The sequence below is a fragment of the Humulus lupulus genome, chromosome X, assembly GCF_963169125.1.
Source record: "Humulus lupulus chromosome X, drHumLupu1.1, whole genome shotgun sequence".
Lineage (NCBI taxonomy): Eukaryota > Viridiplantae > Streptophyta > Magnoliopsida > Rosales > Cannabaceae > Humulus > Humulus lupulus.
Genome location: NC_084802.1, coordinates 203,152,572 through 203,166,549, shown reverse-complemented (window position 1 = coordinate 203,166,549; position 13,978 = coordinate 203,152,572). Strand labels below are relative to the sequence as shown.

Genomic DNA, 13,978 nt, shown 5'->3' with positions numbered 1-13,978 from the left:
TAAACTAAAAAATAGCTATGTTGTAATATTTTTGAACAAGGATTATTCTTCAACATCCGAGAAAATAGGCATAAAGTCTAAATTTTCGTCAATCTATTTGCAAAACATGAAATGAAATAACAAGAATCACCACCTGCATATTATAACATCATTCTTAACACTAGGACCAATAATCATATTATAAGATCCATTAAAAATCAAGATATTATTCCATAAACATCTTATACCAACAACAAACTAATGACACATCAGTTTTTTAAGCAATTACAAACTTTTGTTTTCTCTCTCTACTCATTTTATCCTTTCTTCTTCTCCGTGCTTTGTCCTTGTTTCTTTAATCAATTTGGTGCAATTTAAATGATTTTTTTAGACCAAACCGTTGATGTAGTTTTTTCAAAATAAAAAACCAAATCATACCGTGAAAAAGAAAATATTAAACCAAATGACCCATTTGCTTCAGTTATAAATAAGTTTAATTTTAATTTGAAGACCCTAAACTTTTTACAAGAAACTAATCAAATTTGGTGTAAGAAATAACATTCGTTTGAATCATTATATAGAAGAAAATGAGAGTAAATTTTACTCAATAAACAATGTTGCACTTTGTAATTTTTTTTTCATTTGTGTAAGTATTAAATACTACGTACTAAAAATATGTTATTAACAAACATAGTGCTTACATCCTTGCAATATTTAGGTGATTTCAGTCCATAAACATCACTCTCCTTCTCACCAATGCATAATCACAAGTTTAAAGCTGGCTGGAGACAAAGCAACAGTTTCAAAGTTCTTATTTGATGTATTGTTTGAGTTAAAATTGAGAGATCAAAATGATATAATAACTATAACTCAAGGATCATTTTAGTTGGTAATATTATTGTAGTGTAGTTTGTTGTCTGTGTTCATCTCGATTTTAAATTTTCACCCTAAAAATAAATTAAAATCCATTTTTTACTCCTGAATTTCAAATCATTATTTTCTTAAAAGAAATTTTCATCTCACATTAATGCTGTGAAACTTAAATGTTTTATTATACTACTCGACAATATGTTTGTCTCTGTTTTTTTTTTCAATTGCAAAGTTGTTCAAATTGAGACAAAAAAAAAATTACGCCTGCGAACAAATCATTGTAATTATAAATAAATATATTAAGACTACTCTTTTTTTTTTTTAAAAAAAAAATTGTCATTATTCACAAAGAGACACATGAATTAAAAAAAAATTGTATCCCATTTGTGAGTGAAAAAGCGACATGCTTATTGTGTTCATTAAATGTAGCTTTTGTTTCTTATCTCTCAGCTTCAAACTAGACGTCGTTTGTTTCATACTTACATCCGACCAAGCAAACAAAATAATTAATCATGACAATTAAACATTGTGAGAGAGAAATAGAGTGAAAAAGAAACCTTTTATAAGGAAACTAGTAAGAATAAATAAATTCAACTATTTAGTAGCGTCGAAGAAATTGGTGGGATTGAGAAGAAAAAATTGTCCAAACTAATTAAAGATAACAAATAATGTTACATACTATTGTTTTTGAAAAGCTGTTCAGATAAGGCCACCACAAGCTTATAGACTACACATGAAATAAATAACAAAATTGCACCACACAGTTATGGCGCATTAGGAACAAATGTTCTTCGACAGTTCACTGCCGAAAAATAAAAATGACCATTTCGAAGTGCGTTTCCTAAGAATAAATTTTATCTAAATTATTCTTCAGTCCAAGAACGAGTCCAACTTATCAATGCCTCAATTAACTATATATTTTACTCTTGACCAGAGACTACTAGACTAATTACATGGTTGAGAAAACGTCAACCTGCCTTGATTATAACTTAAACGTCATGCGGATACTTAGAGTTTGCAGCAGCCAAGAGAGCAGCCCCTATACCAGATCCATCTTTCGAATGCTCTATCACCACATTCCTAGAAATTTCTGTCCCTAGAAGCTCTGTGACTGCTTCTTGTAAGTATCTTCTGTATTGTGGGTAGTTTTCATATAGCCCTCCATCCATAGCCACCACTGTCCTCTTTCCAAAGATAAGGCCCCTCGAGTCCTCCTCCATTTTCTGCAGAATACCTACAATTCCGGCCCCAGCTAATCGGCCTCCTCGCTTCACTATTGTATCACAAACCTCCACAACAATCTTTCTCACACTTAAATTGGTTTCAAGCTGGTGAATATCATAAGCAACAAAGGAGTAGATCATGTGAAAACACACAAAAATAATCATCAAAGTTGCTTTCTTAACTTTGTTTCTCAAAAATATTGCAAAAATAGAGTATTTCGTTCTGAATTATATGTTCCAAAACTAGTTTGTTTTGTTTTGTTCCATGTTGACCCCAGTAGTGATTAAGTTACCATTACCTCAGTTCAAAGGTTCAGATGTTATTTCAAGGGTAAAATATAGGAAACTTACCCCAGCTACATTGTATAAAATTGATCCAACAGATTGAAGATCATCAGTGTTATCCTGCTGCATAGCACAAAGATCCGGAGTCCTGTAAAATTTAAAAGATCATGAATGAATGTCAGTAGAGAGATTATACGGAACAAAATGTGATAAATAATTTTTTGCAATCGTTCTGACATTGTAAAATTTATAAAGAGCTAAATGAAACGATTATAGTAATCAACAAAGCAGAGCTAAATTGCAACTTGTTTTCCAAAATCCATGCACTGCCTGCCTGACCATGAATCACCATCATAATTAGTAGGTCTAATTACCTAAGGATGAAAGGAGAGAACAGTTTCTCCGGCACAGATTTACCAAACAAGTCACCTGCTTGTGCCATTTTCAGCAGCACCCTTCGTACAATTTCGCCAAGATACATACCAGATATTGTTTTCTCAAATATCTGCACATCAAATTTTAATAACAATTCATATAGGTGCACATTCTGCATAAAATGAACAGCATAAACTTAAAAATGAGTGATGGAAGAAATCAAACATCTACCTGCTCTCCAGGATTGATACTGGCAGCATCCATTTCACTGTCATACACGGTCAAAGGAAGACCAGTTGAGAATGCTCCCCACTCGGTATTAATAATCTACAAGCAGCAAAATTTGGTCAAAAAACAAAGGCAAACATCTTAGTTATGATCATTGAATTTGAACATATGACAAGAAAGAGCAAAAAGATGCAGAGCTTTTCCACACACCGTTCTGCCAGATGAAGAGACCTGCCCTTTTTGTTTAGGAATAGCATCAGTTCGCTCCACATAGCAAGCATTAGTTCCAGTACCTAAAATGACTGCAACCATTACATCATCATCCCAGTACCTTGCACCAGCTAGTGTTCCTACAGCATCATTAACCTGAAGACATCAAAGAACATAACAAGTTGATCATTTATTTCTGAACGACATTTCATGAAGCTAAACACACCACGGATAGTTCAAGTTGAATGCTAACATAAGAAGAGAGGCATACCAGGGCAGACACACGCATCTCTAATCCAAGCCTTCCCATGGCTTCATTCAAACAAGCAACTATATCTTTGCCAGGCTGTTGAAAGAGATTAATAGTTTCCACTGTTTAATATCTCTATTAATATAAAGCGAGTAAAGAAAAATGCAGCAAACGACTAACCGTTCCAGAGACAGCAAACCCTTTTGTCCACTTCATGAGTATACCAGAGTCAATAGACAACTGCCTCACTGGGAATGAGAATGTGAAACCAATCTCCCTCGTCCTACCACTTGGCAGGTGAAATTTCCCACCTTCCTTTTGTGAAAATTTAGCTAACCCAGATGCCATAAAATCAAAAAGTTGCTGCAGTTTGAAGATTTTCCATAACAAAATCCGCAGAACAATAAAATCATAAGCCAATAAACAATAAGAAAGTTGTAACTAACATTGTTGCTGAACCAAATTAGTAAATAATAATATTAATATACAGACCTCAGAGGTACCAAACATAAGTTCCTGAGGAATAGAGACTTGTTCAAACTCAGTGGCTATCACTCGCTCTTCCTTACCACCTAATTGAACTCTAAGCACCCGAAAGTTTGTACCTCCAAGATCCAATGCATAAAACAGACCCTTCTCGTTCCTTTTTCAAATAGTATAAATTGGATCAAAATAAATATTATATAATTAAAAAAAATCATCTGTTTTCTATGTTGATCCTTCCAACAATTATTATTATTATTATTATACATATATATATATAAAAAAAAGTTGAATAGATCTATTAAATAAAAAAAAATGAACTTTGAGTTGAATAACTTTATGTAAAAAGGAACCCTTTACTCTGAATGAACATCTGAAGTAAGTACTAACAAAACAGTAACACACATTAATTCATTAAACTAAAATTTCGTTCGTAAGTGGAAAAGTCAACAAGGAGAGCAAAAACGGCGCCGTAAATAGCAGTTGACATACCCAGTTGGGAGAGCATCAACATAGCTGAGGATCATCTTGAGGTCACTGCCACCGTCGACGGCGAGTCCGTTTCGCATATCAGTTGCCATCGCGTCTGCCACGTGGCGGAGCAGGGGCAAAGGAGTGGCGCAGTCTTTTTGTAAGTTGGTCAAGATCGGAGCCACCGAAACGGCGCCGGATCGGAGTGCCATAACGGATCGAGGCATACCCCTGCTGCTAGTGCTGCTGTGACAGTTGGATCGTGAAAGGCAGAACGATCCAACGGATGTCGATATCGCTGGAACCGACATTTTCGGTGGACGGTTCGATGATTCGATCTAAAACCAAAAAAAAAAAATGAAACAAAACTAAAACCAGAGAAACAAAAATATAATAATTATAGAGATCGAAGAAGAAATAATAAGTGAGGTGAAGACAGCGAGTTGAGCATAGTGTTACTAACTATTCTTGTTTCAGTCTTTTTTTTATTTCTTGATCTTAAAAAAAATGTAAACAAAACAACAAAATGAATAAATTCAGATTAAATTTCAGGTACGATACCTTAGAGTTGGTGGGAATTTTTTTTTATTTGTGGAGAAACAAAGGCAGAGGATGACAAACGAGAACGAGTGAGCTATGGGCGAAGACTACAATAATGATGCCAACAGTGAACGAGGCAGCATAATAAGTATTGTTGCTTCGAATTAATGAAATATAGAATTACTAATTTCTGAATTAATATGCTGGGAAAATAATAATGAATAAGTAGATCATACATACATATGTATACTTGATGCAGAGGAAGTTTGATTGTAATTTGTTTTGTACATGTCAAATTGTACTTGTTGCAAGGCTTTATACATGCCACATCGAAACTTAATTGGTTGAGGATTAGGATACAACTTGAATCTTAATTTGTTTTTTAAAAAAAAAAAAATAGATGAGATATCTTCAATTCAAAATCACATACTAAATCTCTTATAAAATTTGAAAACAACATTTTATTATGAATAATGATTTTAATGGTATGTCTAACATTACTCTTTTATTATTATTATTATTTGATTTTATCCGTATAAAAACAACTAACCAATTATATAATTTTATCTAATATTTTAAATTTCAAACTAATATCTAATAATTATTATTTTCAAGTTCGAAAACAACGAGTCCGATAAAACAAATATGAAAAAATTTCGCTAAATTTTGGTGCGAGTAATTATTTTATAAAATATCATTTTGATAATACTCAACATTGATAAAGTTTTAAATATATATATATATAAATATAAAAAAAATTATATTTGGTAAAATATAATATATTTTGAAAAAGATATATATCATCTGGTTTGGTATTATTCGGTCTATTTGATTCGGATGTTTTCTTTGGCTCTTCCTTCGGATATTCTAATTTTGTGTATTATGCGCTTTGTTGTTGTTGTTGTAATTGTTTTTGTTTTTTAAAAAAAAAAAAGTATTTTGGTTTTACTGTAACTTAATTATATTGATGGCTTACAACTTAGGACTAGCGAATTCCTAAAACTTGGCCGATTTTATTAAGAAACTAAATTAATCAACAAAAATTACGGTTTAAAGTAAGTAAAGTTGAAAGAGTATTGGAGTGAAAGTGAGGTGATATGTATTTATATTCCTTTAATAAATGATTCCCATCTTGATTAATAGATTTCCATATCACATGTTTGTGAGTTTGGCCACCACGGTCGGATTCTTTCGTGTATTCATTGCTCTGGGACCCAATGCCGAAAACTTTAGCTGCCTTATTTTGTCTTCTATACTGCAAATTAAGCTAAAATATTTTGTGTTGGAATTATTTCTATAAATTATGTATATATTCATTTATTTATAGAAGCTACCTACTACAATAGGTTCCATTCCAATTCTACCAACAAAATTTAACCATATAACTGCCAATTATATTGACCAACACTGCCAATTATAATAACTATATCCCATGGAAGTCAAGGTTGCTAATTATTATGTACAAAAGCATTTTTGGTTAACTACCAATTGTTATATATACGATAACATATTTCCTTTCTCAACACAAAAACAGTACTTTGTTTTAAACTTTTAGATGGACAAGAGAAGCATCATTTGAGTCGGCCTAGTGATACTCCACAAACGAATTCCCAAATGTTCTCAATTTCTAGTACTTTACTTAAGTAAAATATTATGATACAGTTTTCGTTCATTTTACAAAATTAATATAAAAACCTAAATTAAAAAAAAAGCCTAATTAAAGAACTCACATTTATAATTCCCAAAACAAATAATATGACAGTAACAATTAATTCATTTTCATGTGTCAGTTTCTTAGTAAACAAATAGAGAAAATTTTATTAATAGGATTAGACGACAATTTATACTTTCTTTCATCACTTTTTCCTAATTCAGAAATTCACAAATAACATCCTACTGTAAGCAATACCATTATTAAAAAGAAATAAATAAATAATGATCGTTTTTCATAAATTCAAAAAGCTTCTTCAAAAACATTGAGTAAAAAAGTTGGGTTTCAGAGATAAGAGATAAGGGGTCAGGCATGAAAAACATAGAAATAAATAGAGAGTGGGGAGGAAAGATGAGAGAGGAGTGAGTTCTTATTTTTATCTGAATTAAATTTTTTTTTTGGAGCAAAACCAGATTTAAGATATTATTTGTTAGCTCATTTACAACAAAATAAATGTCAGTTTTTTGAAATATATATTTTTTAATATAAGAGCAAACCTAGTATTTCGTATAGATAAAAATGGTATAAAGGTATATACACACGTATATGACCCTGTCACTGTTAGACTTTATATGATATTTAAGAACTCTACTTGAAGGAAGAAATACAAAACAAAAAAAACTGACCACTCTGTACCACACTTCAACCAAACAACATAGAACAATGGCAAGGATACCTTACTACGCAAATTGACAAAATATACACTTTCTTCAACTTGATTTTTCTCGTAGATTTTTTTTTTTGTTTTTTTTTTATGAATCGTTATTATATCAGAATTATTTAAGACACATCAATGAAGTGGACTAAGTTGCTTATCTAGGCTTTTCTTTCCCTAAAAATCGTTATTTAATTATAATATATATAGTCACATAGTTTGATGTCATTGCTACTACTTACATAAAGTTAAAGTTAGTGATAAACGATGCAAAGTAGTTTTGAAAAAGAAAAAGTAGAGAGTTAATAATTGTGTTCGTTAAGATTAAGATTTGTTCAGTTATTTTGACTTGGTGTAAAGTAAGGTAACCACAAAGTGTAAGGTGGGATTTAGCCAAAATTGGTAAAAAAAAACTCACTACTCTTACTAGCATAGCATAATATATGGGCTTTTACATAGGAAAAAGCCCAATTAGGTATTATTATTAGGTACTGGATTCAGTTGGTGTGTAGGCAAACAGTCCCTCTCTCTCGCCAAATAACTGCGAGTGTTTGGGCCACACCCACACCACGCCCAAGATCCAAAATATCAACCACCAGCCACCAGCTTCGTTTTCACAAATAAGAACAGAATTCTAGTGAAGTGGACGCGAAGAAACGAAGCTCCCAAACACAATATAACCTTATTTTATGTTCTCTCTCTTCACTGTTAGTACCACTGGTTTCTGTCACCAAGTAGCTAGCTACAAATAATAACAAGGGCTACGTCTTTGTTTGCCTGTTACTTCCTAATCCCACCTGACCTCTCATTTCAAAACCCAAACACACGCACACACGTATTTATAGTTCTGTGTTCTCATCAGAGACCTACCTAATCTCCATGGAGAATGAGAGAAGACGAGCAATGAGGAATAGGGCAGAGATTGATACAACGGCACCGTTTCGGTCTGTCAAAGAGGCCGTCACGCTGTTCGGAGAAAAGGTCTTAGCAGGGGAGCTCTATAGTACCACCAAGCTCAAAGAGGTACGTAATCGTATCACTACTCACTATCTCTTTTTATGTTTTATTATAACTGATTTTGTTTTCACATGATTAGAACTACCATTTTCTTTTAGAGGATTTCATATTTTACTATTTGTTCTTCCACTTTTTCACTTGTCTTATAGTCTGAAAACATTGTACACATTTTTTTTTTTTTTGCTTTTTCATTTTATTTATAAATACGTATATAGAATTATCTCAGTGTGATCAAATATTAACAATATACAATTTGCAGAAATGAATAGCAATATTTGTAACATTATTTTTATAGTAGCATGCATGTACTTAGGACATTTAATCATGTGCGCCCCTTAGGATATTTAGGACAATTGTAAAAGTGGCATTCCTAGAATTTCCCTATAAATATTTACATACAAAAATTTGAATAAATATTTCCTCATATCAATTATTATAATTGAAAACATTATATGCATTTTTCCCCATGGCTCCGCCAATATATTTATAAAAATATATATTATATTAATAAGAAGCTTTTGCATTTACAATAATGAAATGAAGTAGAAGATTTTATTATGTATAATAATACACGCGTCCACACTCTAAAGGCTTTAGACATAGATATGTACGGTTTGCTTGTTGATGTTGTTTTCCAATGATTATATATATGCTCTGAAGAGAAGAATGTAGTTACCTTCTTCATTGATTTAATTATTATAATCATGTGCAAATGGAATAAAGTTATATACACACGTAATAATGAAACTAATTATATATTTTTCTGTGCTGTGAGAGATTGAGTAATTAATTAACATAATAAGTTTACTATAAAATAATCTTTAATTAGGGAATCAAATCTTCTTGACTTTCAAATGAAGAAATGTCGGATGTTTCTCCCATAAATATTCCCTTAATTAATTACACTTCATTTTTTATTTTATTTTTCCAAAAGGCTGGAAAGGTCACAAGCAAGCATTGAGCACAGTGTCATTCCAGCCTAGATTTTTTTTTTAAAAAAAAACAACAATTATTACATTAATTCTCTAGTTTTTTTTTTGAAATACATATATATATATATATATATATTTACAAGCATTCATTATTATAACAAAATTATAGATAGATATTTTTAAAGTTTTATTAAAGTAAAAGGTCTAATTCACTAATCATGACTATGGTACATATATATAATAAAAATTTGTGATGGGTTAATTAATTTAGATGAATAATGGAAGAGAAAATGAGAAAGGGCATGGCCCATCATCAAAGCTAGCAGGAAACGTGACAGCTGAGCTCGAGGAAACCAAACAAAGCCTCCAAAAAGCTAAAGAAGAAAGTGAGCTAATGGCAAATAGCTTATCTTCTCTTAAACAAGAGCTGGAACGAACAAAGCAAGAGCTTCGACTATTGAAAGACCGGGAAACTGAGATTGAAGATGTTAAGTTTGTCGAGGGCTCGAGAAGGTTTGATGAGATCAGAACACACACATTGTTGTGTGGTGATGATGATGATCATTATCGTCATCGTCATCGTCATCTTCATCATCATCATCAATATCATGATCAAGAGGTTGGTGAATCATCAGTTGAATTCCAAAAGAAAAGGTATGTGACTTTTGCAAATCCACCTTCACTGGAACAAGTTATGATCCCACGAGGAGTTGAGATTTTGGAGAGACATCCTTCTCTCAAGAATAAGGATAAGAATAAGAAGAAGAAGAAGCCTTTGATTCCTTTGATAGGAGGGATCTTTTCCAAGAAGAAACCAAGCACTGAAGTTGCATGATGAGACCGTAATATTATTATATAAACATTATGAGACCTTATTATACTAAGTACTATATATATATATATATAAATATATATTAGTGCACTTTTGTTTTTGTTTTAATCTCTACTGTTTTGGATCCAAGAATAATTTCCAAGTCCCTTAATTTGTTTTTATGTTATTTATGTTTTGTTTTTGTATGTTATTAGCCAAGAAGATTGGCTTAGGGATGAGACAAAAAATGTTGTGAACATATATCTAATAAGGAATTTAATTTCTGATCAAATAAATGTATACGTCATTTCCTGCAGCAATCTTTTATTTATTTCTTTTTTACTGATCATTGGACAAATATACAAAAGCAAAGAAAAGCCTTTGAACTATACAATAAAGAGTCAGATTAATACACTACAATAAATGAACAATAATTAATGATCGAGCCTATACACTGTACATCGAACCTCCATGAACTATATAGAGAAGAATAATCACTATACAAACTCTCTATAATTATATATATATATATATATTATTAAAGTAGATATTTCGTTATTGTCTGGACACAATATGGGCGAGGCTGAATTTGAAAGAATACCATAGCATTAGCATAGACTATAGCACAATATCATAATTTCTTATTTTCCTAATTAATAAAACCTCCCAAAAAATATCATTGAGATTTTAATTAACTGGCGAACTTTACTTGATAAATCTTAAAAGAAATCATCAGCCCCAGCAGCTAGCATATTATGTCCTTTTTCATTTTCTTGTTTCTTGTACGTTCTTTAAAAAAACGACTTATGAATATAAATCATAAAACATGCCGTCTTTGCAAGTGTTTTTGTTTCAAATTTATTATTATTACGAACTACATGTTATGAACATTAATTCATTGCTTTTCTGTTGTTATATACGTGGAATATAAGAAGTAGTGCTCGAACATTTTTGTTTATGGTCTTTTTTTATCTTTGGATGATAATAAATCAGTAAATCATTTACATGTTACAACCCAATGCTTTATAACCTCGCCGACATCATCTACATATGGCTATATTAATTATATATACGATCATATATTTAATATTTATGTGGTAACATAATCAATGACAAGTAAGTACACATGCCTTAATTAATTCATATAGATAGACCCCACCGCAATCAGAAGTTACCAACCCAACCACCGTTTTCAAAATCATACCCGCTTTAGTTTGACCCAAAATCGTTCCTAGTTAAGTAGTTATACTAAAAAGCAGCAGCAGAATCAAAATTACAGTAATATCAAAAGTTAATCTCCTTTCCAGCTGGAAGTCTTTATATTCATACATATATATATATATATATATCTCATATTATATTATAAATGATAAAAGAAAAAAAAAATCACACTAAAATTCAATATTGTACTGTTTTTTACAGAAAAATATTGGAACCTTTCTTAAATAATTGTACAAGTACAAATCCCAGAATTACTGCAAATTACAGGAACAAATGAAGAAGGAATCTCATTAGTTAGCATCTCTCACCGATCGAGTTTTGAAAATCAGATTCGTATATATGAGCTTAGAAAATTAAAGAGGCAAAACAATTAATAGTAATACGGCAAACCATATATATAACAAAAGAGTAAATAATATATAAATATATTTATATCAAACCAGAACATCTAATGACTTTCGTTCATGATCATCCAAAATACCATCTTGCGAGGACTTGTTGAAGAACTCGATACAGTCGGCTATGGCCTCGTTATAGTGAGAGTGAGAAGAGTAGTAAGAGCTGCATGAAGTCTTGGGAGGATCGAACCGAACGTCGCCGTATCGTGGCGTAGCCGAAGACGTCGACGAGGACCGATGAGCTCTTGACGGGAGAGAAAGAATAAGCCTCATGAGAAGCTTACGGAGACGATTGAAGATTTTCATGGCAGAGAAGTTCAGAAGTTCAAATTAATGTTGGTTTGAGGAGATAAGTAGTTCTTATATTGAAGGGTTTCAAGGCTGCTAGTAGTTGAAGAAGTAGTGTTGTTCTCTACTCGTATAACAAAGCCTTTTTCTCTCATGTGATTATGTTTTTGCATTGTATTCTCTGAATCAAAACCTCCGGGAAGTGTAATGTGATCATGGAGAAGTGTCGTTTGTTTTTTGGGGATATAAATTAAAAAAACAAAAATGTGGGAAGGAAGGAGTGAGTGAGTGAGAGGTTTTATTTTGTATTTTTAAAAAAAAAAATTAATTAATTAATTAATTGAGGGATACTACTCTCAAGAGCATATTCAGAATATGGAAAAGTTGTTGGGCATGTTCATGTGCCCAAATCATTTGCATGGGCTTCCCTTTGTCCTGACATGTTGGGTTTGTTTATTTCTCATCTTAATAAGGAAAGACTTGATTAATTTGCATCTTGGTCCACTATCAATTTCAAGAAAGAATTTTCAATTATGTTCTTATTACTCTTTTGCAAACTTATTATTTTACTGAAGAAACTAATTACAGAGCAGTATTACTATATATACTAATTAGATTTAAGGAGTAGTACTCATTAATCTTTGCTAGGAAGTTGCCTCCTTTGTTGCAATTCTTGTTTGTTGGCCAACCTTTAATTTTTTTTTTGACAAGGCCAACCTTTAAATTTAAATATATATTTCAATGGGGAAAACTTTATTTAATTCTTTTAGGCCACGTTTGGAGTATGAATTGAGAAAATTGAAGATATATACTTTCAAATAGCCAATATTTAAAAAATATGATAGGTGTAATAATTGTTGGAAAAAATATGGTCTAAAGTTCAATTTAAACTAAAATACCCCTCCCATAATACTTCTCTTTTCTCTCTTGGTTTTCCTCAATCTTTCTTTCTAACTACCCAAGGCGGCAGACATCACCTCAATGAGGCCACTTCCCATCACTGAAGCACCAATTCACCATATCATTACTTTTTTTTTTTCTTTTTCTTTTAATGACTCAAAATTCAATCTAAAATTTTAACTCCCAAAAATATTCACTGTATATACTAATTTATATGTTTTGAACACTTTTGTGCATGATTTTTTTATATTTATTTATAGTTGCAGCTAAAATACTAAAATTTTATACTTTATTACACTTAAATACCAAAACTTTTTTTTGGCCGCAAAACTACCCTAACTGTATATTTGTTACAATTAAATACACACACCATCGGTTTTACGGTAAAATTACCCAAACTTCATAGTTTGTTACACTTAAATGCCCAAATAGTTAAAAAAAATTAATTTAAGTTGATTTAAATTATGAAAAATAACTAAACTTGTATAAAAATAAAAATAAAAATAAAAATAACATAAATTGAGTATAAAATTAAAAAAATGTTTTATTCAATAAAAATTGTTTTTAATCAAAATATTTAAAGTAAAAATAATAGCTAAAAGACTTTTAAATAGAAAAATGATTAAAATAATACTTTTTTATTTTTAAAAGACTTAAATTAATTGAAAAATTAATAGACTTAAATAAAACTATTTTTTAATTAAAAAAAATTAATTTAGGTTATTTATATATATTTAAAAATTTATATATTTTTTTCAATTAATTTAAGTCTTTAAAAATTAAAAGTATTTTTTAATTATTTTTTCTAGTTAAAGTTTTTTAACTGTTATCAAAATATTTTTTTATTAAATAAAACTATTTTTTAATTTTAGAATTAATTTAGGTTATTTTTTTATATTTTTTTATACAATTTTAGTTATTTTTCATAATTTAAAATCAACTTAGATTAAATTTTAATTGTTTGGCTATTTAAGTGTAACTAACTATGAAGTTTGGGTAGTTTTGCCGTAAAGCAAATAGTTTGGGTATTTAAGTGTAACAAACCATAAAGTTTGGGTAGTTTAGCCGCAATTAACCCTTTATTTTTTTCGCGTTTTTTTTCTTGTCTTCTTTTAGATCTAAAAATTTGAA

General features: G+C 30.6%; 3 protein-coding genes across 3 annotated transcripts; 1 reads left to right on the top strand and 2 right to left on the bottom strand.

Moving 5' to 3' along the window:
- Positions 1-1,478: 1,478 nt before the first annotated feature.
- LOC133803310 (hexokinase-2, chloroplastic) lies at positions 1,479-5,114 on the bottom strand. The gene is made up of 10 exons (XM_062241306.1): positions 4,936-5,114; positions 4,396-4,712; positions 3,913-4,063; positions 3,601-3,783; positions 3,442-3,516; positions 3,171-3,326; positions 2,964-3,059; positions 2,732-2,862; positions 2,424-2,505; positions 1,479-2,177 (listed from the first exon to the last, which is right to left on the bottom strand). Exons 2-10 carry the CDS (start codon positions 4,683-4,685, stop codon positions 1,839-1,841), a joined length of 1,503 nt encoding a protein of 500 aa, XP_062097290.1. The 5' UTR covers positions 4,686-4,712; positions 4,936-5,114; the 3' UTR covers positions 1,479-1,838.
- Positions 5,115-7,971: 2,857 nt separating this feature from the next.
- On the top strand, positions 7,972-10,336 carry LOC133803562 (WEB family protein At1g75720). Its single transcript, XM_062241648.1, has 2 exons — positions 7,972-8,303; positions 9,501-10,336. Exons 1-2 carry the CDS (start codon positions 8,160-8,162, stop codon positions 10,062-10,064), a joined length of 708 nt encoding a protein of 235 aa, XP_062097632.1. The 5' UTR covers positions 7,972-8,159; the 3' UTR covers positions 10,065-10,336.
- Positions 10,337-11,513: 1,177 nt separating this feature from the next.
- On the bottom strand, positions 11,514-12,200 carry LOC133805334 (uncharacterized). The gene has a single exon (XM_062243490.1). The coding sequence runs from the start codon at positions 11,963-11,965 to the stop codon at positions 11,696-11,698; it is 270 nt and encodes an 89-aa protein (XP_062099474.1). The 5' UTR covers positions 11,966-12,200; the 3' UTR covers positions 11,514-11,695.
- Positions 12,201-13,978: the final 1,778 nt, after the last annotated feature.